At 39.4% G+C, this 26436-nt stretch overlaps 1 protein-coding gene across 1 annotated transcript in view; it reads left to right on the forward strand.

Moving 5' to 3' along the window:
- Window positions 1-26436, forward strand: part of CALCR (calcitonin receptor) — a 93595-nt gene that overhangs the window by 64625 nt on the left and 2534 nt on the right. Inside the window, exons 7-12 of the mRNA XM_074366616.1 lie at window positions 6769-6895; window positions 16386-16539; window positions 18235-18295; window positions 18375-18441; window positions 20559-20777; window positions 21220-21261. Of these exons, the coding sequence (XP_074222717.1) occupies window positions 6769-6895; window positions 16386-16539; window positions 18235-18295; window positions 18375-18441; window positions 20559-20777; window positions 21220-21261 (670 nt within the window). The remainder of the gene's footprint in view (window positions 1-6768; window positions 6896-16385; window positions 16540-18234; window positions 18296-18374; window positions 18442-20558; window positions 20778-21219; window positions 21262-26436) is intronic.

Genomic DNA, 26436 nt, shown 5'->3' on the forward strand with positions numbered 1-26436 from the left:
ATTGTTAACTGAAATGATCTTCTAAGAACTATAAGGAATAAAATTCCAGTGGGGGTTTCTGTTCTGAGGCTGCATCTATGCAAATGATTGCATAATCCATTGCAAAATGATTAAGTTGATATAGATACTGATTTTACAATGATGGAGAATTTAAAACATTGATTCTGTAGTTTGAGGAATGACTTCCCAATGTATGTGTGATAGTAAGATATGCTAAATTTGGTCCTAAACACATGTCCTAAGTTCAGTGTCATTTCTTTAAATCAAAGTCAGGAGGTACTACATTACCCTGTCATGAGAATTCTAACTTCTACACTACCATGGTATTTCCTCCTGCAATACTTTTTTTAGTGATATTATACAAATGATGAAGGAAAACTCATAGTACAGACTATAAATAATTTTCCACACTTAAAAGATGTGACATGTAAATAAATGTATAGTGATTCATATGTAGAATAACAGAATTTTAATTTGATTTTTCTTAAAATATTACAATGATAATACTAGAGAAAATTAAACCAAGGGGAGAATCACCTGTAAACATACCTGTAACACAACTATAATTTTTCTCCTTGATCCTGTTTCTAATTTTTGTCTATATCTTACATCGTAATTATACATTGTTTTATATCTATATCTTTTATCATCAAAATTCTTATGTTGACTAAGCATTATAATTGAATAGCAATTCTTTGGTTAGCTGAATAGCAAAGAATAATGTAAGTAAGCAAAGAATGAGCTCCTTCCATATATGGTTCACAGGAGAAAGACTGATAAAGCAATAAGACATAAGGGATTAATTATTAGAATTAGAATAATTTTTTCAATTGTAATGATCAGAATACAGCAAACACCTAGCATAATTAATCTTTGAACGTCTGTTCATTTTTCCACTGCACTTGACCACAGTGCATAAATATACCATCATGGCTCTCATACAACTCTGATTAAAACATCTATCACTGGAAGTCTATTCTTTCAACGTTTTTTAATATAACCATAAGAAAATGGAAAGGAAACTTCCCAAATTTATAATTGTACAACTAATAAATCCATGCAGGACTTTAAAGATAAAAAAAATGTCAGGGGAGCATATCTTAGCTCTTTATTTCTCCAGTCACTTAAGTAAGTGATGAGGTATGAGAGCCAAATCATCTAGGGAAATAAGGATGCTCTTGCAATCATCATTTCTCTATTAAGCTACTGAAGACGGGTATTTAAAACTGTAGCCCATAAGCGAAATAAAGTATTTCTCAATTCCAGTTAGTCCCGAAACAAAACTAATCTGGTAAAATCTTTGAGAGAATGCGGAGGAAGATTGTCTAGGAAGCACTGATTTTATTTTTGCCCTCCTGTCTCTTAGTTTCAAGAACCTACCAAACAGCAACTTAAGTCTTGGAAGGAAAACCAAGTCTCACTGAGGTCTAATCTGAATATAGCCATGGAAAGACAGAAACTGAAATAGCTGGTTCTCAGGGCGCACACAGTAAGAGATGACTAGGGTACGAAGAAAACACATGCTGAGATGCTAAATACTCAGATCCAAAAGAAGTCATGCCTGATTTTTATACCTGTTCTTAATCTTACCTTAAATCTGCCCAAACTGAAAATACCAAGGCCATCTGTTTTTCTTACAATTAAGGTATATTTCTGATTCTTCAAATTTTTTTCTTACATTTGGATTTCAGAAATATTAAAAGTGACTGTGAACATAAAAGGTAACTCTGATCTATGACTGAATTGTATCTTTTAATTAGAAATATCTTCCCAGATTTTTTTCAAACACTCACCATCACCCTTGTGATATTTACTGCACGTTATAGTGGGAGGTTTTCATTTATGCACTTAAACGGCATCATCTCTCTGAACCCTGAGCAAAAAATAATCATCACTCTGTTGCTTAATTCTGCATGCCCAGGATTGAGTTATTTTCAAAAATCCAAATAATCAATTTCATAAAACTTTAATGAAATGAGAAGTTATACCCAGCTCCACTTCTGAGACCTAACGCCCCATTCATAATCATCTCATTGAAATCTCACTCTAAACTCCTAAAATGTGCCTTATAGGGTTTATAAAAAGGAATAACCCTGCAGGTGTCCTTCCCAAACCAGCAGGCCATGAAGGCCTGCAGAGGAATTTGAAGTTACTGAATATATGGGAGGCTATGGAACTGCCAACACTTTGCTAAACATCCTGGGATATTACTCGGAATGAGATCATTAAGGCATGCCTCTAATCTTAATGTGATTTTATTCTGAGCATACAGGAAAAGATAAAAAGCAGGACTATGTAACCCTGAAACAAATAAACAAGCTCCCTGTGCTATCGGAAAATGAATGTACAAATGTATATGAAGTCTTTGTTATTTTAAAAGAAGAAAGTTGAACTTCTATGCCCTCTTCAAGATAGAGGAACATTTTTTTCAGTGATTTAAGTGCTAGAAAAGGCAGTACTAAAGACCTTAACTATATAAAAGTGATAAAGTTATAATAATGTTCAGGATGATATGCAGGTTACTTCTGGTCCACCAGTTAAAGGTTGACGACAGCCTCATTAGGATGATATTTGGTTTAGGCCTTTGCAGGGAAAAAATACCATACAGAAGAATTCAACAGAAACACCAAATGAGTTCGCCAAGACTCTCACTGGTAGATGCCAATACCAGACATCAGTAAGAGAGTCAAAAATACCCTTAGAGAAAACTGCCTTTCTGGACATTTGTGTTTGTTTCCTGACCATTTTAAGCAAATTTGTGATAAATTCACTTATCCCATCAGTTCCATTTATAATTTATCAATTTACATTTCTGTGGAATAATTCTAAATACTGAAACATCTCACTGCTTCCTCTTAAGAAAGGTCCAGTAATAGAACAGCCACTAACATACATTTTGACTGTTTGGTACCCATGCCTTGCTGATTGTTGTATGTTGGGAATATCAATTACTTTGCCTGAAAGTTAATAGAGATCTATGTTGAAAGAGGAGGAGTATCTTCATTGCATTACATTGTCTGCATTACGTTACATTGACTATGCTGGCAAAAAAGGAGGGTTTCCTCCAGGCCTGCGAAAGGAATATTGATTCCTACTCACTCAGTATTCCCTATGCTATGTGACAGCTATATAGTGGATGGATAGATAACTCTCTATCTTGTATCCTGTTAAACATCTCTGGCTGCCTTCCTGTTCCTCCAGAGAAACCATTAAATCCATGGCATCAAAATAGCCTCCTTTCTCCCAGCCCACCCCTGACATGACAGGACACCAGAGATAACTGTTGGTCATCTCTTGGCACGTACTCACTCATAGAACAGTAGTGTTAGAAAAAGAAGCAACAATTATGATTGAAAGGGAGTTCCTTAAGGATAAAGATTTTGTGCTAAATCCAAAGGTATTAAGTGCCTTGTCAAGTAGGAAAGATGTATAGTATGTTGTGTTTTGAAATTTTCTAGGACTCTCAATGCAGTCCATTTCACATTCCCTCTCCTTCCCTCCCTTCTCTTGTCCATCATGAGCAAGGTAGGATACCTAAGTGAAGGAAAACTTAGTTAAAATTGTTCCTTGTCCTATGATATTAAACTGATTTATACAATCTACAAAACTCAAGGCAAATATTAAATACCTTCTCATACAACTTCAAGATCCTCAAAAGCCCACATATATATACACAGGATACCAATAACTTGAAACAAAAAAGTTTTAATGTGAAAAATTTACACCAGATAAACTAAACTCATGAAAATGACATTTAGCTTTAAAATATGACATCTTGAGACTCATATGAAAGTAAGTCATTCTCTCTTCCTCACATGTGAATGACACCTTGATTGGGCCAAGACAGGAGTAGATTATGTTGTCTTATCCTCCCACTCTTAGAGAACCTATAGTAATTACATAGTTCCCTGTCACTTACAGTAAGCAGTGTCCTATCCATCTAAATACTTGTTATTTATCAAGAGGAATAAATTATAGCTAACATCAGGTTCGTGCTATTTCTACTTAAGACATTTCCGGTCTGACAGGAAAATGTCCGCCTCTCTTGTTCATTTAAGCAACAGGATAGGAGATTTGTATTGAGAATAATTAAACACATAATTACTTATGTTAAGTTCAGTCAATCCTCTTGAGCATCTTATACCTCTCTTTCAGAACATTTATCACAGGAGTGAATAATGATGTAATATATAAGGTCCCTGAAGGCAGAAGCTGTTTATTTGTTCCCCCATTTGTCCCTAGCATCTACAAGAAGGTTGGAATCATAGTGCGTACACACGTAATATGTGTTGGATTATTGAAAGAAGTTTGATAAATTTAAAGTACCTTTAACTCCCTTCAAAAAGCTTAGTGTAAATGTTATCAAGTAAGTGTAACAAAAATTTTAAAACTCAATAAGCAGAAATTATATTGAAGCCTTCAAGAAACAGAAACTCATATAGTATCATATTCTTCCTTTGGATCCTAACACTTTATCTAGCTTTCAACCATTATTTTCTCATTGATTACATAATACAGTACTGTATATAGGTTTTAACTAATGTCGAACAACAGGATAATGTCAAATATTAGTTAATAGCTATTTTAAGAATCTGGCAAATGTTCAGTATGATGCAAAATGCAAGATATGAGATCGTCTAGCACTTAATGTAGTTCCCTGATGTACTGGAAAACTATTTAGTGGTCACGGCTCAAAGAAGAAAATTGCTATTATATAAAGATTTTTAATGCAGAAAAGAGCATCAAGCCTGTCGCTGTGTCAGACGCCGTTCTAGGTACACAGAACAAATTGCCTTAGCACTTCCATTCTAGTGAGAGAAAAGGAGAAAATAACAGGCGACAAACAAATGTGGGATCTGTCAGGAGGCAGTAAGTGTTAAGAAGAAGGATGAAAGAGGGTTACAAGGGCCCTAGAACCAGGTGGAGGTGGAGGAAGTATGTTTTACTCAGGGTGGTTGTGGTTTACACAAAAGACTGGACATTAGCCAACCCTGTAAGCTAATGTCCATCGACAGATTATTGACCTGCACCCAATCCAAAGAGAATCAGGCATGAGAATAACAGCACGGAGTGATGCATCTGTCCCTACCCCTTAGTCCTGCGTAATATCAACTGTCGTTGGTTTAAGCCAGGCTGAATCCCATAATGAGACCATGGATATTTGCCTCCCAGTGAGAAGAATTATAAAGTGCTATTATGACTGTGAAAAATGGCAGGTCACAGGTTTAGCAGTTGCTTTATGGAAGAGTTTATGCCGTACAAATGGGCTATTTATTTCACATAAATAATTTTTTTCTTTTTAAAGCCTTAAATGTTCCTCCAACTTTTACAGTGTTCTTATAAAACCAATTATGTTCAGTTTATTTAACAGAATTTTCTGGCGCTACATCAAGTAGCACATGGTACTGTGTGTGAGAAAGAGAGAAAGTTCTTCTCTAAACCCCGTCTTTCCCACTGTCTGCCTCCTGCACGCTGCCCCTGCTCAGCAGGTTGAAAATTTTAAAATATTCTGCATTAGCTGTTTGCTAATGCTTGTGCTCCCTGAAAAGTTGAGAAATGTAGCTACCATAATCAAAATATGCCCTAACAGATGCCTTCATTGCCTGGATTTACTTTTTACTACAGATAATTGACAACTCATTTTCTTTTGATTTGAAAACATAGGAAAGAATTTTCATATTTCATTTCTCCCCAGAATTTCCTTGTCAAAATGCCTGGGATTCTAGCTTTATTCCGTGGAGATTTTTTAGAAATAGTTACTATGCTCAATCATTGACCTCATTAACTGAAAGTTAATGTTAAAGTTCTCACTTGTTGCTAAACATTTTTTGACTGGATCAATCAAATATGGTCAAACACAAGATTTATTTTCATCTAGGATAATCATTCCAATTTCGTTATCCTGCAGGCTCTCTCCATTTGCATAAAAAAGGGACATAGGATATTTAAACTAATGTGTGTTTAGGTGAACATTCACACAAATACATATGTACACATTTATGAAGTAGAGGGGAAAGGAAGGGAAAATCCAGCCAACTGTTTCGTACCCCCGAGGTGGGAAATGGCTGTGCCAAGAGGCAGCACACTTGGATGGGTCCCAGATCCAAACCACACTGTGCCTCAGCACTAGATCAGTCTGAGCCCATTCGGAATTCTCTGCCTGTGTCTGAGCTCCACCATCAGGAGGACATGGAAAGGAGGAACCACAGAGTTGATTCCTGTTGGAATACAAAAAATAAGATATGAAAACAAATGGTGAAAGAGAAAGGGTGAAAGGAGACAATGAAGTCTGTGTATGTGATGAGCAAAGGACAGGGATTCAGTGCTTTGTCAGGCAGTCTTGGTCCTGACTTCAGGCTCTGTTATCCCATTTGCCACTCGATTTCTGCCTGGTCACATCAGTGGACAGACTTTTCTTCTGAAGCACAATTCCAAACCCTAATGGTTTCTCTTGCAAAAGTCCTTCTCTTAACTAATTTCACAGCATTTATTGTAATTAAAAGTGATTTTTATCACTCACTCTTAGTTTTTGTAGGAAGTTACCCTTAAGACTAAAAACTGTGAGCTACCATGACTGAAAAACTTTTTAAAACTCAGGCAGAAAAGTAGTAATGAGTCTTAGAGGTGGGACCAGCCTCACTTATTTCTGTATGTTCTTTCGTCTCTTGCTAAAGAAAATACTAAAAATATTACCAACGTGGGTTTTGTCCCCCAGGTACGTCAACATTTTGGCCCTGGTTAATACTTTCTGTTACTTTTTCCTTCCAGGAGCCTTCGCTGCCAACGGGTGACTCTGCACAAGAACATGTTTCTGACTTACATCCTGAATTCTATGATTATCATCATCCACCTGGTTGAAGTCGTGCCCAATGGAGAGCTCGTGAAAAGGGATCCGGTAAGCGCTGCATGATTTGTTTTTAATTTTTTTAAGGACATAATACCTGCAAATAGTGAGCATGGTGTTAGTGTTTACATGTGTAACCATATTTACTTTTACAGCTGAGTTTTGCATTAAGCAAAGCATATCTTCTATGTGATTATGGGAAGTAGTGGTTATATGCTATAGTAAAGAGCTAGGAATAATTAATTCATAGCCAAATTAAGAATCATACAATAAATCATGAGTTTTTATGACTAATCAATAATTTATTAACATCTATGGGAAGTTCACTGAACACACATACTAGGTGTTCGAGGCAGTGCTCTGCAGGGCGCCAGTGCATCACTAATGGATTACAGGTGAGCGGAGGTATTAATCCCCTCAGCATTCTGGTGCCAGGCTGGTCTGGGGCCAGTCGTCTCCACTGTCAGTAGCTGTGCATTTACTCTAGTGATTCATACAACTATTATCATGTTCTATGTCTGCATGACTTAAAAAAAAAAAAGTTTAAATGTCCCTAGTTCACTCATCTCCCAGTCTCTGCTGATGGCCCCTGCATTAACCAAGCTCAACCAGAAACCAGAGGGCAAGGAAGCCCCGACAGAGATGTGCAGAGCAATTGGCCCAGGGCAGTAGCAGCAGGGTAGAGAGCGCATTTGAAAGCACAAACAGAAGTTATCTAACACACAAAGAATGGCCAAGGGATATTTTCATTTTTGTGTCTCTGCTTAACTGTGTTATGCAAGCATCTGTAGACAGCCTCATCTTTCAGAACTGGCATTTGACAGCTCTGCCAACCCAATGACAAAAATCCGTGAAATCTGCCCAGAGCGTGCACCCTGCGTGACAGTGGCATGGCATGGGAAAGCAGTTTAATTTGGCTTCCAATGGATCCACAGTGTTAATAATTTTTGTAGTGTGAATATACCCAGAAAGGCATTAGGATCCATCTTTTTAAAACCATGGCATCTGCTATCTAAGACAGAATCCTGCCTCCGGTGCAGAATGGGTTTACCTTGATGAGGTTTCTTTTTAATGTCAACTAATTTTAATAAAGTAATCTCATTTCATTTAATCCTCACAAGACCCCAGCGAAGGATGGATATTAGCCCCATTATTAACTGGGTAAACTGAGGCTCAGTGAAGGCATGTGTCCTCCACACTGTGGATAGTTAGAGGTGGGATTCAAACCCAGAGCCATCTCACACAGAAGCCCATCCTCTCTCCTCTGTACCACCGGGTGCTCTTAATTATCTTGATTTATTTCCTTAGGAAGATTGCTCTTAAAGAAACTGGCTCACCCATTCCAAAGGGATGGTTGTCTGTAACTGGAAATGCCCTTGGCAGTTCATTAGGGAACTTGACACCTGCCAAGTTTAAAACATGCAGAAACCATTGACAGAATATCTCAGTAGAGGAGACTCAAATCTGGGGGTTCCATTTCCCCTTAAGTGTGAAAACCCTGAGAACATTACTATCTGTACAAAGTAGACCAGGAAATGGCACTTTAGTCACTAAATAATCAGCCCACCAACCTGAGAGCAGTGCTCAGTCAAGAAGTTCTGTAAATTACTGAATAGATTCTCTCGCATCTCTCTTGTCGGAGTCTCACACCCATATGTCATGCCTCCGGCCTACTCTTTGACTGTTAGCGTAAAGGGAGCGTCTCATCCATTATGAAATCACACTAAACCTGTTATCTTCCTGAAATAGATAAATTCAGGACTTTTCTGAGTTCACTATTAAATTGTAGAAGTCATTTAACCTTATCCATCAAGTGAGAATAATAAAAGCTGCTCTGCTTACTTCCAAGGGGTTACCCCAGAGTCCCAAAAAAGCATAAAGCTTTTAAAAATTCCCCAGGGCGTGACACTGCAAGTGATCTCTTACAAGGTTACTGCTGACCCCTTGCCCTGTGGTCCCTAGTTCTCTGTACACGGCTTTCCCAACCGATCTGTTACTCTATTCATTGCCCTTAGTCACATCAGTTATCATTGGCGGCTGTTTTCTTTCACAGGATATTTTAGGGGCAGACATGCCTGTGTACTCTGCCAGTCACCTCACACCGGCTGCCTCCCAGCCACCAACAAGCCAGCCCAGCTCTGTCTTGCAGCTCCCTTATTGCCTAGAAACCTTTAAGAAAGTCTATAAGCGGGTATCTAGGGACCTGGCTTAGCCACTATGCAGCTGATTCCCTGGGAGAATGTGAATGCGAGTGCAGGGGAGTAGAGAAATTAATAGGAAGTTTTCTTCTGGATATGGAGGAGTGAGGGTGGCTCTCTCACATACATTAGGCATTCTCAAAGTGCAGGAAAGAAGCTTATCTTTATGGCATGACTAACACCTGGTTCTCCCAATCAATATATTTTTAACCTAACAGAACTTAGGTATTTGTAGTTATGCAAGAGTGAATTTCCTAGGAAAAAACTATAGAACACTTGAAAGGTAGAATTCCATCCAATCAATCAAGTTTTTATTGAGCACCACACACTCAAATTTTAGTCTTCAGGCTGAACTAAATTCATATCATTTGGGGGAAATACCTGTTCATGACATGCTTTTCATAATCCCCAAGAATATGCCAAGCCTCCCATGGCAACAGCTTGCTATGTCTTAGGACTATATATGTGAGGCTCAGTCAGCTATTCACCTATTTCAAAGTGTGTGTGTGTCTGTTTTTTAGCAGAAAGCAAAGGAGCAAGAAGTCTAGATATTTTTTGAGTGAGAAGTCTCCTTCCTTCTGAGGTTCAAATGAGAATAAGGCACCATCACAACCCCCTGGTGCGGCAGACAGGGACAGTCACAGCGTGCGAGCCTCGTCCTCGTCCCCAAGTCTGTTTCTTTCATAAGACAGAATCTGGAAACATGTGCCTTCCACCAAATACACATAAACGGCATAGTCTAAAAACAAGTGACCACAACGACAAAAATTAATTCGTGTTTGTAAATTGTGACGCATACACTTGGCTCAAAGGGAAAAAAACTAGGTCATTTGTTTTTAGTACTTTCTCTATTTGAACACAGTCATTGTTTGCCAAGGAGATTTTGGTGTATCTCTTATCAAATCCTCCACGTACAAACAACACAGGACTGCTCTCTCTAGGTGGGGAAAATTAGTTCAAGAAATGGAAGGAATACACTCTCGGGTAGATATATGTTATTCATCCTTGAAACTGCTTAATTAACTATTTCTAAGAGAGACACAGGTCTTAAAATTTGTGTGGTATCTCACCTTGAAAATGCATATTCTGCTGTAAATGCTTTCATAGAAGTCCGATTTCTGGAGGATCTTTTCTTATCCAAAAGACTATTGAAGTAAATTGTAGCTGAAACTACAAATGCAGGCAGCAGTAAGAAAGGAATTTTTTCCTGTTGTAACATATTTGAACATAAAGGGGAGAAACAAGAACTAAGAAAGGTTTAACCAGGTTTAACTAGAAAAGCCCCATCTTCCCCAGCACTAAAGTTCCCCACCTCTAAAAAGACAGAGAAAATAACGTCCAAACATGGAGAGTCATGTCATCAGTGTATTACTAAGTCATGTGCAAAATCAGATATTTTAAATGACCAAATGATTTGAAATACTGCATTTTTCTCGAAAAACTGAAATTCCAGAAAATCATTAATGTCCTCCCTAGCCAGGAAGAGTAGAGATAATAAAGAAAAACCCAAAAAGGAAGAGACAGACAAAAAAAAAATTCAGCAGAAGAAATTTTTGAAAAGGGGAGGTTATTAGGCACTGTCAGTCTACAAATACTGATTGAAACTGCAACTAACATGGAAAACATCACCAAAGTCATAAACTAAAGCACGTCCATTAGCACTTCGTCTACCTGTGATCCAAGCGTTATGTCTCCTTTTTAAAAAGAAAAGAATATATAATTTTTAAAGACACTTTCTTTCTTAAGCAAACTAAAGGCAGAGCTGTGGGGGTTTTTTTTGTTGTTGCTGCTGTTTTTTTCATTTTGACCCAATTCTCAGGTTCCTGAATCAGCAGCTAAGAGGCAAAAAGATTTTCCTTCCCAGTACCCAATGGGATACGTTAAAAAGAAAGTTGTTTCTTTTAAAAGGAGGCTGCATCATCCCAATGCTTTCGCACTACTTCTGCAAGAGTTTATTTTGTTGCGGGCGAAAGAAAACAGTGTTCTCACTCCTCAGCAGGGAATCCCTATGGGTTTAGGATCCTTTTCCCATCAAAATAGTCAGTCTCTTCCCTTGGAAGTTTTTGAGTGAGGCAGATTCTCTCCCGTGAAACCAAGGGTGAGAATCTTATTCCTTTACATTTTTTTAAAGTTGATTTTTAAACTCAAAATAACTCCTGGCATAAATAAGGGCTGAATAGATCCTCAGTTTATTGAGTGATGTGAAAATTGCCTATTGTCATTTGTGTCATTTGAACATTTCATTTCCATAATATCGAAAATTTCATTTTCTTGTTCCCTCTGCTTATTCGATGATCTTGGAGACAGAATTAAAAGCATTGTTCTTGCTGCATCTAAAGGAAGCTGGCCACATAGTTGTCATTTGCTAGAAAGAAATGTCTCTCAGAACTTTTTATTTGACAGGGACAATACAGGGAGATTGGTTTTTGCTGGGAACCCAAGCATTTTGTACCTCAAAAGCCAAAACAATTGGGTCACATTTTCTGCCGTCTCTTATATAAGGAAAGCCAAATGAGTCCTAAGTTCTAAAAAAGTGAATTTCCACTAAGTCTCATTTGTTAAGGACAATTGAGCCAACAGGCTATGTCAGAACTTCATCCTAGTCACAGGAAAATCAACTTGGAATGACTACTCAGAAGTGAGGCACTAAACTGATCAAACCCAGGGCGGGAGATGGACTCCTGCCCAGCCCAGAGGAAGCTGATGGGAGGGAGGGCATACAAATGTCAGGGAGGTGACAGAGATAGCAGAATTTTTGAGATGAGAGATCAATGGTAGATAAAACTATGTTGGAATTATCCATTTTGGTAGCCTATAAAAAAACATATGATTGGGAATGAAAAAGCATGATGGATTTGAGGGACTGTGCAGAGAGAATAATGTCAAGGCGTGGTAATGGAATGAGGTAACTTACCCTGGTCATTTATGCTATTTCACTTTACTTACATGTCAAAACGAATAAATGGTCTTTAAACCAAGATCATGTGGTACAGAAAAGTATAGAGGACTTATTTATTCCTTTTAAATTTATTATTTATAACTGACCACTTTCCTATATGGATTTGAAGAATTCATTCCTAAAATGGCTACAAACATCAACTCAATCTCCAGTTTCTCTCCTCTGACCAGTCTGGGTGATCCTTCTGCACAGGAAGCTAGTGACCTACAGTGGTATCTGGTGGCATGGTTTTACGTAGTGAGTCTTCACCTCAACATTTGCAGCTAGTTTCCTCTGCTTTGAGAAGGCTGTCATGAATTTAGTGCAGAACTTCTTAAAGATTTGTTTCCATTCTCAAAAACCTTCCAGTTGAGATACGAGAAGTTTTGTATACTCCCTTGGGGGTGTATGTTGGTTAATTACTAAAAAGCTATGGGGCAGTAGTCATTTTGATGTTTGTTGTGCTTGGGTTGCTGGCTCCAAATACTATAGCATTGTTCTTGCTGAACTATGGAATCTCAGGTTCTAACTCTTCTACTAACAGATTCATCTTGAGCAAGTTACTTAACCTTGTTGTGCCTCACGTGCCTGATAGAGATAATAATAGTACCTTTCTTACAGAGTTGTTTGTGAGGATTAAATGAACCAATACACTTAAAATCCATAAAACTGGGTCTGGCATGTAAGAACTCTCAAATGTTAGCTAGTATGGTTTTTATTATAGTTGTTACCATTGTCTTGCCTTAAGGACTTGTCATTTTCTAACTGTGGTACCCAGTTTCATTTCTGAGTTCGACAGCACGGGAGACGTGGAAATTAATAGCGTGTGTAAAATACTGCTTCAGTCCCAAAGGACTAAGTGTGAAAGCAAAATACACATACTCAGAGGTTTTTAAATCACAAATAACCAAAAGGGCTGTGACTTGAAAAACATAAAACTCAATCAGTCGTGGCTTGAAAATCCACAGTGAACAGTGATATAATATCCTAATTACACCATACAGAGGAAGACTCTTGAGTGTAGCAAGCTGTTAACTTTTACTCCCCTGCCACATTTCTCACAGATCTTTTTATTTCCATCAAGTTTTCTGTTGACTCTGGCTTCAATTCCTGAACAATTCCAGAGTGTTTCCTTTGCCAATTTCTGGATCATCTTCCAATGTATTTATCTCAAATGAGACTTTTTTCTCCAGTGCTTTCTTTTTTTATCATACACAACCGTCATGACTGCATGGCACAGTTTCAAGCTCATTTTCTCTGAGGCTTTATCAGAAATCAGCTCAGGATTGCATGACAGACACGCATTTAATTGAAATCATATTATGTCTTTAAATTCCTCCACAGAAAGATCACAGTACTTTCCTGCAAAGTTACTGCTGACTTTCTGAATGGGGGATTTTTCTCCTTGGTTCAGCTATCTTTCAAGACAGTTGACAGTTTTCAAGTTGATATGAGAACCTTTTGCCCTTTAATTTATCAACCGCACTGGCATCTTGACAAAAAGTTATGTAATTCCTGCTCCTGAGGCTTTAGTATACACGTGAGTCACAGTCAGGGTGTGCGTGTTTTCGTTGCGCCATGAGTCTCCTGGCTCAGGAAGCTTGTGCTCTTCGATGGTTGGGATGATCAGCGCTGGAAGGTCAGCAGGCAATTAAAACAGGAGCCAGGTAGTGAGGAAATTCTCTCTGTACCCTGAATCCCTTCGAGGTGTGGCCCAGACCAGCAGGATCAGCGCCACGCCAGCACTCACTAGAAATGCAGACTCGCGGGCCCCACACTCGATCTTCTGAATTAGAATCTTTACTCCTGGGGCCCAAGAACCTGCGTTTAACAAGCTCACCCAGTGATTCTGATGCATGCTAAAATTTGAGAAGCACTGCTATAAACTTTTCTATTATTTACATTCGAACTGAATATTTTGGGAGAGATTCATTACCATACACTGTTTAGAACTCTTACCCCTCTGAGGAAGCCACGCCCACACCCTCTGGAGTTGAATGTCAAAGAGTAGATGAAAGGGCATCTCAAGCTTACAAGGTGTATGAAGGAATGGAGAAGAAAAGGGAAGCTGTGTGTCCTTTCTAGCTCTCTGTGTATCAAAATCACCCTCTCAGTTCAAGAGAGGAGAGCTGGGAAAATAACCAGCCTAATCAAATGTTGGTCTGATTTGATCCATTCACTTTTGTAGACAAAACACAAGTAATTTCTCTCCATAGTATTTCCCACTCCAGTTCTCAACAATTCAGGGAAGATCATCTCCATGCAACCTCCTCTTCCCAAAAGTTTGTGCCTGCATGAGGCAGAATGACACACACCCCGCTGAAATGGTAGCGACAGAATCACCTATAGGCAGAGTGCAGGCTGGTGCACTGCTGAGATACATGTATATTGGCCATTCACAAATGAACAAACTGCAAGCCCTGAACTTTGTCTTTGCAACTCTAGGACCTAGTCCAGGATTGAACACCAAAACAAAACAAAAAAACCAAGCATAGTTTCTGCATGAAACTTAACCACCATTTGGAAAAATCAAAAGACCTTAAATAATAACATATGTGTTTTAACCAAACTCTAGCAGAATGTCCTTTAAGAAATGGCTGGTTGCTATTTTGAATTCTCCCATGCCAAATTTTTTTTAAAGCCAAACAGAACCCAAACATCTCACAATTTTTTCCTTAGTGTGCTACTGTTTCTGGCCGTATGGAACGTGCCTACTGTGAAAAATGAGAATTGGCTGTAAATAAAACGTGAGGCCAGAGCTGCTCGGGGTGATACAGAGCCCCATCTCTGCACAGGGCCGTCATCTTCGCCCTCTTCTTGTCCCTGCCTCCACAAATGCATCTGCTCTGGAACTCTTGATCAGAAGGACTAGAGTTTTCAAGTCTTTATTGTTTGAGTGTCATGTGCACATAGCACGTATTTGCTTAGCAAATGCAAACTAATTAAAATATCAAATCAAATAATCCCAATTAGGAAGGTAATAAGATTTAAAAAAAAAACAACTCAATGCCTTTATAAGCCAAATATAAATTACTTTTCGACTACCTGATGTTTTGAATTATCTACGCTATTGTTCCACTTTGGTCAGAAAAGAGGTTGATTCTATCTCTGAAAAATGCATTGTCTGCCTTCTCGTGGACCGAGCTGGCTACCTCAGCACGTCAGATTCCCAGTAAATGATTCACAGTTGCTATGCATTGAATAGAAATGAGTGGTCCTGAAAAGGTTACTGCAATACTGAAAGTCACTTTATGGCTACTTTGCTTTGTAAAACAGAAGGCCTGAAATCCTGCCAGACTCAGAATGTAGTAAGGAGCAACATAATGTAAAGCCGAGCACTTGGTACGATAATAATGCAAATAATCATCCCTAGTGTGCAAGGTCTTGAATGCTAAATGGTTAGTGTTGTTGTTAGAGGGATTCAAGCACAGCTAAACACCCTAGGGCAGTCGTCCTCAACGGGGACGTCTTGCTCCCTAGGGGACATTTGGCAGTGTCTGGAAGCATTTTTGATTGTCATGACTGGGTGGGGGGTGCTACTGGCATCTAGTGGATAGAGGTCAGAAATATTGCTGAACACCCATCATTGCCCAGGACAGCCCCCACAGCAAAAAAAATTACCCAGTCTGAAACATCAGCAGTGCCAAGATGACAAGCCCTCCTCTAGAGGTGACTAGGAAATCGTTTAGGGTGTTCTGTTATGCAGTTTAAGCAACAATTATTTCTATAAAAACAATATGAAGTTAATCTGATTGCCCCGCAAGTGTGGATCCTACATCAGTACTGAGTACTAAGCAAAGATGTTATCTTAATCTCTGTATCCCAAACACTTGAAACCCAATATAGAAACTAAGGCTCCCTTGAAAGCAGAATTACGTCATTTGGGCTCAGCATAGCTCCTGGCTCATATATTAAAATTTTATCACCTGGCTTTTTCCTCTTTTACTGCTAAGGAGGCATCACTAACAGAACGGTGAACTTTAGGAGAGCATTAACAATTTCTGCGTTGTGCTCCTCATTGGCCACAGAAAAGGGGCCATAAAAGTCATGTGACAAATCCTGGGAGGCTGTCAAAACTTATGGGTCTCAGACACATTGCAGGAAGATAACCTGTCTAGTCTAAATAGTCTAAATAAGTCACCTGAGTGTAAGGGGGAAAGAACATTTGGGGGACTAGGGCTGCCAGTGCCCCAGTTGGCTGGCTGTTTACGTGTAATACTAATAATCTATGCACTATTACTCTATTACTCTGATGTCTGCATATAAAGGGTGACAAGTGTTGACAGATGCCTGGGGACACTGCCTTTCAGGATGCAGATATTTTGGCTCATTTTCACATTCACTCTGTTTGCTGCCAAACCCTTGCTAGTGTCTTCCACTGAGTATCTCCATTTCTTTCCAACAGCTGATCTGCAAGATTCTGCACTTTTTCCACCAGTACATGATGGCGTGCAATTATTTCTGGATGCTCTGTGAAGGGGTCTATCTCCACACTCTCATCGTGGTGTCAGTGTTTGTTGAGGGACAGTCTCTGCGCTGGTACTATGTCCTGGGATGGGGTATGTATTTTCTGCAGCTGAGTTTTGAGCCACCTTTACCTCTGTACATTTACAGTCTTTTTCTAGTCTTGGTCTCAAACAGTCAGGGGCCCAGGTCCTTTGAGGAGCGATGGGACACAGGTTGAGTCTCCAAGAGAAGTTGGTAGAAGCTTTTAACAAGTTCACACAGACTGTGATGAGCATGAATGAGGGTGAGAGCTGAGAAGGAGGGACATGATTATGAGAATGTCTTCAGGAAACAAACCCAGCTAACAGATGCCTGTCTTCTCCAGTTTACTTCAGGATGGCCCTGTGCAGTATTTGTTTCTATAACACCCCTTCCTAACAGGAATACATGAATTTTAACCCAAATATATTACCCAAACCCAGTGGGATAATTTTTTAATGGTGGGTCATTCATTCATTTCAGCTGTGAATAATTTTACCCACTCCAATGTTAAAGAATTATAAGAGACATTATGAACATCACCCCCTGGGTAAAAAGTATCTGGCGGTGAACTCCCCAACAGAAAAAAAAAGACTGCCTGGGACTGCTGCCTGGTCAGTTTCTCTCAAATCTCAAGCAACTTCAAATACTGAAGTTTAATTCTCAGAAAAAATCATGTATTTTACAACCCTCTTCAGATTGATTCTTCACCTTGCTGGTTCTCCCCTTGTTATAAATCAAAGATGGGAATTTCCCCACCCTACCATGAGCTTTTATGATGGACAGATAGAATTTATCTAGTGCCCCTGAAGAATCCTAGCGAGAGAGGATTAGTCTTACTCTCACCATCTTTAGCGGGCGGGAAAGGTTGTTATGGCTCTTGAAGCCTGGAGGGAAAAAAGGAAAGAAAAATAGACAGCATAAACAGAGACATGGCTGGAGGAAGGCAAAGAGCCCTAGGAATGAGCAGACATAGGGTCTTTGTATTAAGTAAGAAACCCATTTTTCTTTCTACAGGATGAGGTGGAAGTGAGGTCATATTGTATCTCTTGCTGTCTAATTCTAGAACAAGTATATCAGAATAAATCTAGAGAATGGATTTCTGATTCTAAACCTGAGTGGGAAAATGGCATGTTAGAACTGCTCTGAGTAAAAGATAATTGTGTTTTGTGTAACAGTCAAAATTCTTTCAGGTCAAACATTTAATCGAGGGTCCTGTTGAATTATATGTTTCATGGGTTCAGAAGCCGAGGTTGTTCTTAGGTGAAAACTCACTATTCTGAGTCGTTCTCTTTTTGCATATAATACACAGAAAATAAAAGTGTGGGGGTCAAACTCACTTCTGAGACACGTTTCTTAATCTGGTAATTTTAAAACCTCTTTCTATAGATGTCTCAACTAAATCAAACAATATTCTATTGTGCATGGATACATCTGAGAAAAGGAATTTTTTTTTCTTAACAAAAAGCTTTCTGGTCTCAGGTAACTGTCATCACCATCACCACAACATAACGATAGGATTATAGTCATCATGAGAGTAATAATGTCCCCACCATACTGGATAATCTGTGAAAGGCTTTTAATTATCTGGATGCTCTTAACCAAACTCTCTGAAAGCATATGATATATTTGGTTTGACCAAAGATAATTTGCACAAAAACAACAGGGAAATATCTTGACAAGATGTTACACTGGTCCCAGGGCTTGAAAGTGCACTACCATTTTCCATACGACTGTAGTTACAGCTTTTGTACTTTTTCACATTTTAGGGCTCCCACTGCTGCCAACTACTGCTCATGCTATTTCTAGGGCGCTGCTCTTCAATGACAAGTAAGTATTGTGGTTTTTCATTGACATATTTGGAAATAAAATGCAAGTGTGCTGATGTATCCCGCCTCCTTTTATTCAGCTGCTGGCTGAGCGTGGACACCAACCTGCTCTACATCATCCACGGCCCTGTCATGGCAGCACTGGTGGTGAGAAGTGCTTTTTAAATCCACTACTAACAGTGTCATCTCTGTGGGGTTTTCTGTGAGGATGGTTCTGTGTAGCATGTGTATTACAATTTCAAGATGAAGTTATTTTAATGATAATCTGGTATAAGAACAATTTGATTTGAGAGTTTTAAAACAATCTTTAATCAATACAAATGGGTAGAGGGGGCATAAGATATTTCTGTACAAGCCATAGCAACAATATAGGGGGGTTTAAAAAAAAAAATTCTATACCTAAATTCTCCTAGTTGAAGGTAAAGACCAAGGGCAAAGATGTTGCTGATAAGAAAGTGAGAGACCACAAAGTTCCCCTGCACCATTTTCCCCTGGGTTCTGCCAAACTAAACCATCTTCCATTTCTCCTTTGGCCCACGAGCCATCATTCTAACTACTACTGATCCCGCACGTAAAGTACTCCGGGCACCTCACGTACACTGCTGTGCTGTTCCCAACAGCTGCCCGTCAGAGTTGATACGTCAGGACCATTTTACACATTAGGAAAACTGGACCCAGGAACTGAAGTAAAATCACTCAGAATCGCATGATTAGTGAAAAGTTGGGCCAAGGGAGAATATGACTGTCTGAATCTATATCCAAGCTCTTTATTTCTACCCATAGTTTACTATATGTTGGCCACCATCAGAACCATCCAATTTAATATTTAGACATTATTTTCCCCATTAGTCTCAAAGACAGTGTTTTCTTCAGATAAGAGTAAGAAAACTAAAAGCAGAGTCCTAGACTATATTCTGCGTGTGCACTGGAGAAGCATCCATTAGTAACTGATCAAGCTGGGTTCTCACCCAGCCCGTCTTCTAACTCTCCTGGCCTTGCCAATACAAATTCAGTTTCTCCCGCTGTTGCTGTTTTTCAGAGTAGTGATGTGCTTACTAGCTCAACTGTGCTCACCAGGACCTGCTAACACGAGTCTTGAAAATTTACACAACACCCCATAAAAATTCTCTTTCCATTCTTGAATTTTGGGGGGTAGTAACATTTATTTCTATTCCAGGTAGAAAAATCATTCTAATCATTTTTAAATAAATGATCAATTAAAATTTTTAAACAACCTTAGTTTCAAAACTAATCTTCACAGCCACAAGCTGGTGATCCACCAGAATGGCTGTTATTAAAAAGAGTGACTATACCAAGTGCTGGCAAGGGTGAAGAGAAACTGGAATTCTCATACAATGCTGGAGGGAGTGTAACACGAAGCCACCTCTTTGGAAAACAGTATTGCAATTTCTTATAGAAGTTAAACATACACTTACCATATGATCAGACAGTTCCACCCCTGGGGTACTTGTTCAAGTGGAATGAAAACATATGCCCACCCAAAGACTTGTACACAAGTATTCATAGCATGTTTATTCATAATAGTCAAACTGTGGAACCATTCCAAGTTTCATCAACAGGAGAATGAATAAACAAATTATGGGTATGTATTACTCATATAATGCAGTGCTACTCAGCAATAAAAATGAATGAAATGCCAATATACACAACACGAATGAACCTCACAGATAGTATGTTAAACCAAAGAAACCAGACACAGAAGAGTCCATACTCTGTATCATTCCATTTCTATGGTAATAGAAATCAACGGTTGCTTGAGATGGGGGAGGGCCTTGTTGACTGCAAAGGGGCAAGAGGGCACTTTTTGGGGTGGTGGAAATGCTCTTTTCTTGTTTGGAGTGCTTATTACACAGATATATACATTTGTCTAAACTTCCCAAATGTAAATTTAAAATTTCTATTTTATTGAATGTACTTTATGCCTCAATGAAATTATTTTAAGTTGTTTTCTTTTTAAAGAAGTCTGGATTAGCTGTTTCCACCACATAAGCTTTACAGATACATTTTTCAGTCCTCATTTTACTTTTAGTTAAGTAGCTACATGTTCATTCAGGTCTGAAGAGGGCATTCAGCTTTTCCGGGGCTCCAAGGCCCCGTCATGCTGAGCAGATTGTAACCTCTCGGGCTGTCTCGTGTGTCCTGTATAGGTGACATCTGCTCCCCATGCTGGATAAATGAGAACTGAGGGCAGTGGGTGTCCCTCAGTGGTGCTGAATTTGCTCATAATAATCATATTTTTGCAGGTCAACTTCTTCTTTCTGCTGAACATTGTCCGGGTGCTGGTGAAGAAACTGAAGGAAACCCCGGAGGCGGAATCGCACAGGTACCTGAAGGCGGTGAGGGCCACTCTGGTCCTCGTCCCCCTGCTGGGGGTCCAGTTTGTCGTCCTTCCCTGGAGGCCTTCCAACCCGCAACTTGGCCGAGTCTATGACTACGTGATGCACTCTCTGATTCACTTCCAGGTAAGGAAACTGATGGTGTATTTATTCAACTACTTGCTCAGCTAGTTGGTACAGGGGCAACAGTTTTCTGGGGCTCCGCTGTGGTTAGAATGACACTTGAGAACATATGGTCCCTGAAAGGAAGACGGCTCCTCCCTGCCTCTCCCACTGTCTGCTTTCCGTGTTTCCATTCACTTGGCCTCAGGTCCGAAGCCTCATTGAAGGCATAGTGCTAGGTACTTGGAAAGCAAGCTGGGACACACAATAGAATCCTAACAAGAAACGGGCATTTCTAATGAATATTCTTGTAGTGAAGCACTGAATGTGAGTGGTGGTCACTGTTCATCAAGCCTCGACTTGCTGTTACCATAGTGAAATGTTCCTCTCCGGGCTATTTGTATTGATTACTAAACAACACGCTGCACACAGAAATAACTTCAACTCGATTTTCCCCTCTTTTTAGGGATTCTTCGTTGCCGTGATCTACTGCTTCTGCAACCACGAGGTAAGCGTGCACGTCACATAATCCCATCACTTGTCTGTAGAAAGCCAGCTCTTTCCAGTTTCCAGACGGCCTCTGCGCACTTTTCATTTGCTTTCCCTTCTGCAGTTGACCTTACAGGGTTTCAGGACTAGTTGTGTCCAGTTGGCACTGGTTCAGCACCTTCTTTTCCAGTTGCATGGTGCCAGCGTCATGCTACTTATTTGACATTTTGAAAGTCACCCTGAAGTTAAGACTTAAAAAGGAATAAATAATTTGTTATTTGAGCATTTAGATCAATAAAATCTAGAGATCCACATGGCCAGTGTTTCAAGGGTTTTTTAGCTACTTTCTTCTAATGATATCTTTGTAAAACAAAAGTGGAACTGCTTAAATTTGTACCAAAGAACTTCTAGGCCTTCAGGGAACATGATTTGGAAGCGCCCTCATTTTTCAGGTGAGAAATCTAAACTCCAGAAAGATCACATGGCTTGCCCAGTCACTGTATAATCAGGACTAGAACCCAAATTTCCTGATTCCCAATTAAATGGACTAAATCTTCCACTGCAGGCATTATGTCTATGATTAGTACACTTTGAGTTATATACCTTATAATTTTTAATGTAAAAGTATTTGTGATCATTTTAAATCAGTTCCTATTAAGAATAATTTTATACCAAGGCAAATTACATTTTGTTAAGAGATCAACATATTCTTATTACTAACTGGAAAATAATTGTTTTCTAACCAGTATCGCTTGATATTTAATGGATTTTCCAGTCTTCTTATTTCTTCAGGTAAACAATATTCAGTGAGCACCTATAATATTTTATAGCTCTGTGACCGCTTGCTCATCTCCAACCCCGAAACTGCAAGGTCATTATTGTTCTTTTTCTCCCTTTTAATTAGTACATTCTGTTCTTTCCTTCCTTCATCCATCAACTCATTCCCTAATCAAACAAAAATATATTGTGCAGTCCCTATTACTAGGGACTACACTGAAAGCCTCAGATAGAAATGAAAAGACATCCTTCATTGCCAGCTATGAAAGTGTCCCTTTTTTTTTTTTTAACAAGAATAATAAAAACTAATAAATAAATAGGGCTTAGGTCACCCCATCTTTATATCAATTCCCGTGAATGTATATCCCTCCCTTTTGAATTGGTTCAGATGGCATACAAAATAAATGTTTTCATCTAAAATAATATCTATATAGAGCTAATATAAAAATCAGGTTCAGGAAGGGCATACCTTGAAAACACGAGAGGATTGTATACATTTGTAAAAAATACTTCAATATTGATTGTGTCTTAACCATGATGTGGTCTTAGAAGTGTCAGGCACAATAAGCAAGCCCAGAGGTACCCCTCACAATCAAAAGTCTCTAGTTTGAGTATGTTATTTCTGCTTTTGGAAGTAAAGAAAACATCTCCATTTTAATTAAAACCATGTTACTGGGGGAATGTACAAGTGTGACATTTCTAATAATATAGAAGTTGTGTACTGTGCCAAAGGCAGTATTGCAGTCACAGGGGTGTAGGCATCTGGGCCTCAGCTGGGCCTTCTGGGAGCATACGGTCTGACAGCACTGCAACAGGCAGCGCTCATCCACGCAGGAAGGTATCTCCAGCTGCATCTGAGACAGGGTTGTGAGCAGGCTTTGTCTGGCTGAACGTTACATTTTAGCAGAGATCGAGGGGGTAATACGTCAATTCTACAATAAAGATAAAGGTTTTAATGTTTATTTATTATCCATGTGTTATCAGTGGTTCCTCCTATAGAAGTGGATTAGGTAGTCAATGGGTAGACCAGAAGTAGGAAAGGAATTTTAAGAATTACAGTACTAGGAAACAGGAGATGAGTGCCCGCTTCTGTATCAGACATTTCCTACTACTCTTCCAAGCGTGTGGACACTGACCATCCAAACACTTTTCCAAGTATCCCTCTATGACGGGGAAACGCAAAGGGTCTCTACACTTCTCTCTCCCCTTGTTCTTGGGGGAGTAGAAGGGCCCTGCACTTACCACTTGCGCTCCCTGGTGCCACATCCTGCGTGTTCTCTATACTGTGGCTATTAGTAAAGTTCTGCTTTCAGACCAGTAAGGTTATCACTTCATATGTGGAGATATGTTTTTCTATTTAGAAATTCTTTCACTCAGTAAAACTTGGTTTTCAAAAATATGGTCTTCCTAGAGACTCAAGAAAGTGAGCTTTGGGCTCAAAGCTAAGCAATGATTTCTTTGTTCTAGACCAGGGCACTCAAACTTAAGGATGCATGAGTCACTGAGAAAGTTTGTTAAACCACAGATTGCTGGGTCTCTACCAGCAGGTTCCTATTCAGTAGGATAGGTATGGGACCTGAGAATTTGCATTTCTGACAAGTTCCCAAGTGATGCAGCTGGTCTTCAGGAGACCCACTTCGAGGACCACTGCTCTAGACAAAATCTTCTTTGTTCAAGCAGTGAGTGACCCTGACTTAATGAGGGAGATGCAGGGGAATGTTATTTAAGAAATACAGTTGTTAAGTATTTTCAAAGTCTTTAACCTTATTATGGATGGCACTTATTTATTTTTGTCTTTTACAACAAGAAAGCATCCTCAAAGTTAGGGAAGTAGATAGTGAAAAAGAATTAGAAAGCCCTGCTCTTGTAATCATCAAGTACCCAATTACCTCAAACTGTACAGCATATGAATAGGTTCTGTAAGGTAAATATTCTATAAACTAGACTAGTAGAGACACAGCTGATGCGTCCTCCAAAACGCATCAGCTGTGTGAAAAAAGGATCAGCGACAACTCTGAATAATATTCATAAGTTATTCCTCAGCATGTAATTAATAAGGCTTAACAGGGATCCAGCTCTGAAAAGTCATATAAAAACATGAGAAGCATGCAATTACTTTCCAACTTCCAAGGGAACCTAAGGTATTTTTAAAACTCATGCTTTTTCATTTTAAGTTCAGACTTCAGGAGGGCTGTTGGGCTGGGGTGACAGCATGTGAAGGGGTCAAGGAGCAAGTCTTAAAATCACTTTGTTCACTGACTCAGAACTCCTGGGACAAATCCCACTTTCCATTCAGCAGCTCATAACTGTACATGCTTATGATGAACTTAACAGGAAAACAAAGGCCAAAGACAAAAACATCCAAATCCGACCACGAAGAATCCAACCTGATTTTCTTTCTTTCCTTTTTTTTTTTTTAAACAAATAGAAACCAGAGGCCCAAATATTACCAACCTTATGCAGCTGGTTAATAATAGAGCCAGGTGTAATAATTAAGTCCTCAAACCCTCAGACCAGGGCTCCATTTTTAAAAGTTGGCAATAAATATATTGACATAATCAGGGAAATGGGAAGTGATCTGTGTTCATTGTTTTTATAATGAACAATGAATTTATATAATTAAAAACTTGGTATATTACACTCATCCCATCAGCAACTCCTAACCTTTCAGGTGCTCTTCAGGAGCAATGAAAGTCTCCCTGTTTTTTTCAAACAGATTCAATGCCCATATTCTTGTGATCAAAGCAGTATTGGGCTCAACCTGTGGTATTGTTGGAGATAATTGCCCTTATTAAACTGTAATTAGTGAAGTGTCTTTCACAGGCTGCTAAGGGCCTGTTCTTACACGTGTGGTTGACAAATTGAAGCAGATCGCCATCTCCAGACAAAGGGACAGCTTATGGTTCTGGGAGACAATTATTGAAGGGTATGAACATTTCTCTCATCATTTTTAAAAATTAAAACAGACTTCAGACCCTTCAGCCTCATGCTGGATACTTCACTAATATGTATGGACACTCCAGTGGAGTCTATTTTAAAAGGTCAGATGAGGTGAAATAAAGACTTCCTTTTTTTTTCTTTTTCTTTTTTTCCTGCTGGGTCCCATCTGCTTTAGATGCCTGTAAACATCTGTGTAAGTTTTAGCTCTAAAGACAATGTTGGTATTTAAGAGATGCTGAATCCACAGGAACTACCAGTTCCCTTTGTCTGGGGACCTCGCTTCTCCAAAATATACTGAGCCAGTATATTTCCTAATTCCTCAACAGGGTATTTGATAGTTCCTAGATTATAAACCTGGCATTTAAGGACCTATGTTTAATAGACAGTACAACCCAAATAAAGTATCGCCATCTCTTTGCTAGTCTCAACAGGAAAATACATTGTCAAGAAGTTTAAAGTCCAAAGGAGAATTGGAAAGCAGTTTAAATATTTACTAGATTCTTGATGAGGTGCTAAAGGAGAAATTTCACTGAATGGCAGAAAGTAAAATTTACTCATGTTTTACCTGAATGTATAACTCGGTCGGGACGTGCTTTCCCAGACACATCCAGCTTGTGGTTCCATATCAGTCCTTTCTGATATCATCAGTCTAGTCTCTCTTCAGTTCTGTAGCTCTCCCTTCTGTACAGATTGCAAAGCAAAAGCCCAGGAACTAGACAGGGAAACAAAGAACCTTCCTGGGGAGTGAAGCAGAGGACAGAGTGAGTGGTAGAAGGAGTCTGAACTAAATATTCATTAATACCTGTAATAAATCCATTTGTATTTGAAAATATATCCCTAGGGTGATCTTCCCACCAAAAGTATTTTCTTTCCTTTTCCCAAAAGATCCAGCCACCCCTCTCCCCAGCGCAAATCACAAAGTGAAGAAGACTTCCATTTGCATGAGCATCAGGTACTTCACAGGAAATGACAAGCCTTGGCTGGAGAGGACGCTTTGCGGGGCCCTAGGTTAGAATACGAGACAGCTGAACACGAGATCCGGAACTATGTAATTAAGAGCTCTTCTTACTTTCTTAGCACCACCACCCTCCAAATTATATAGGTAGGGTTCCTGCCCTTAAGGATTTCACAGTACAGGAGGAGAGCGAGACAAAGCAAAACATCAGACTGTCCAGTAGGCAGAGCAGTGACGACCTGTGGACAGGTGCAACACACACGGAGAGGAGGCCCCAGACTCTTGCAGTAGGGGCCGAGAAAAGTCTCGTGGGGATGACAGCAGAGTTCAGTCCTGAAAGAGGCCTTTTTTACTTGATGTAGGACGGGAGAAAGGCATTCCTAGCAGAGGGATCAGAGTGAGCAGAGGCCTGATGGGAAGAAACATTATAGCTGGCGGGGAGAGACATGCAGTTTATTACTTTTGGAGAATTAAGGTTAAGGCAGTAAGTGGCTAAGAACCACTTTGGCAGAGAGATGAGCC

The sequence above is a fragment of the Camelus bactrianus genome, chromosome 7, assembly GCF_048773025.1.
Source record: "Camelus bactrianus isolate YW-2024 breed Bactrian camel chromosome 7, ASM4877302v1, whole genome shotgun sequence".
In the NCBI taxonomy this organism is placed as follows: Eukaryota; Metazoa; Chordata; class Mammalia; order Artiodactyla; family Camelidae; genus Camelus; species Camelus bactrianus.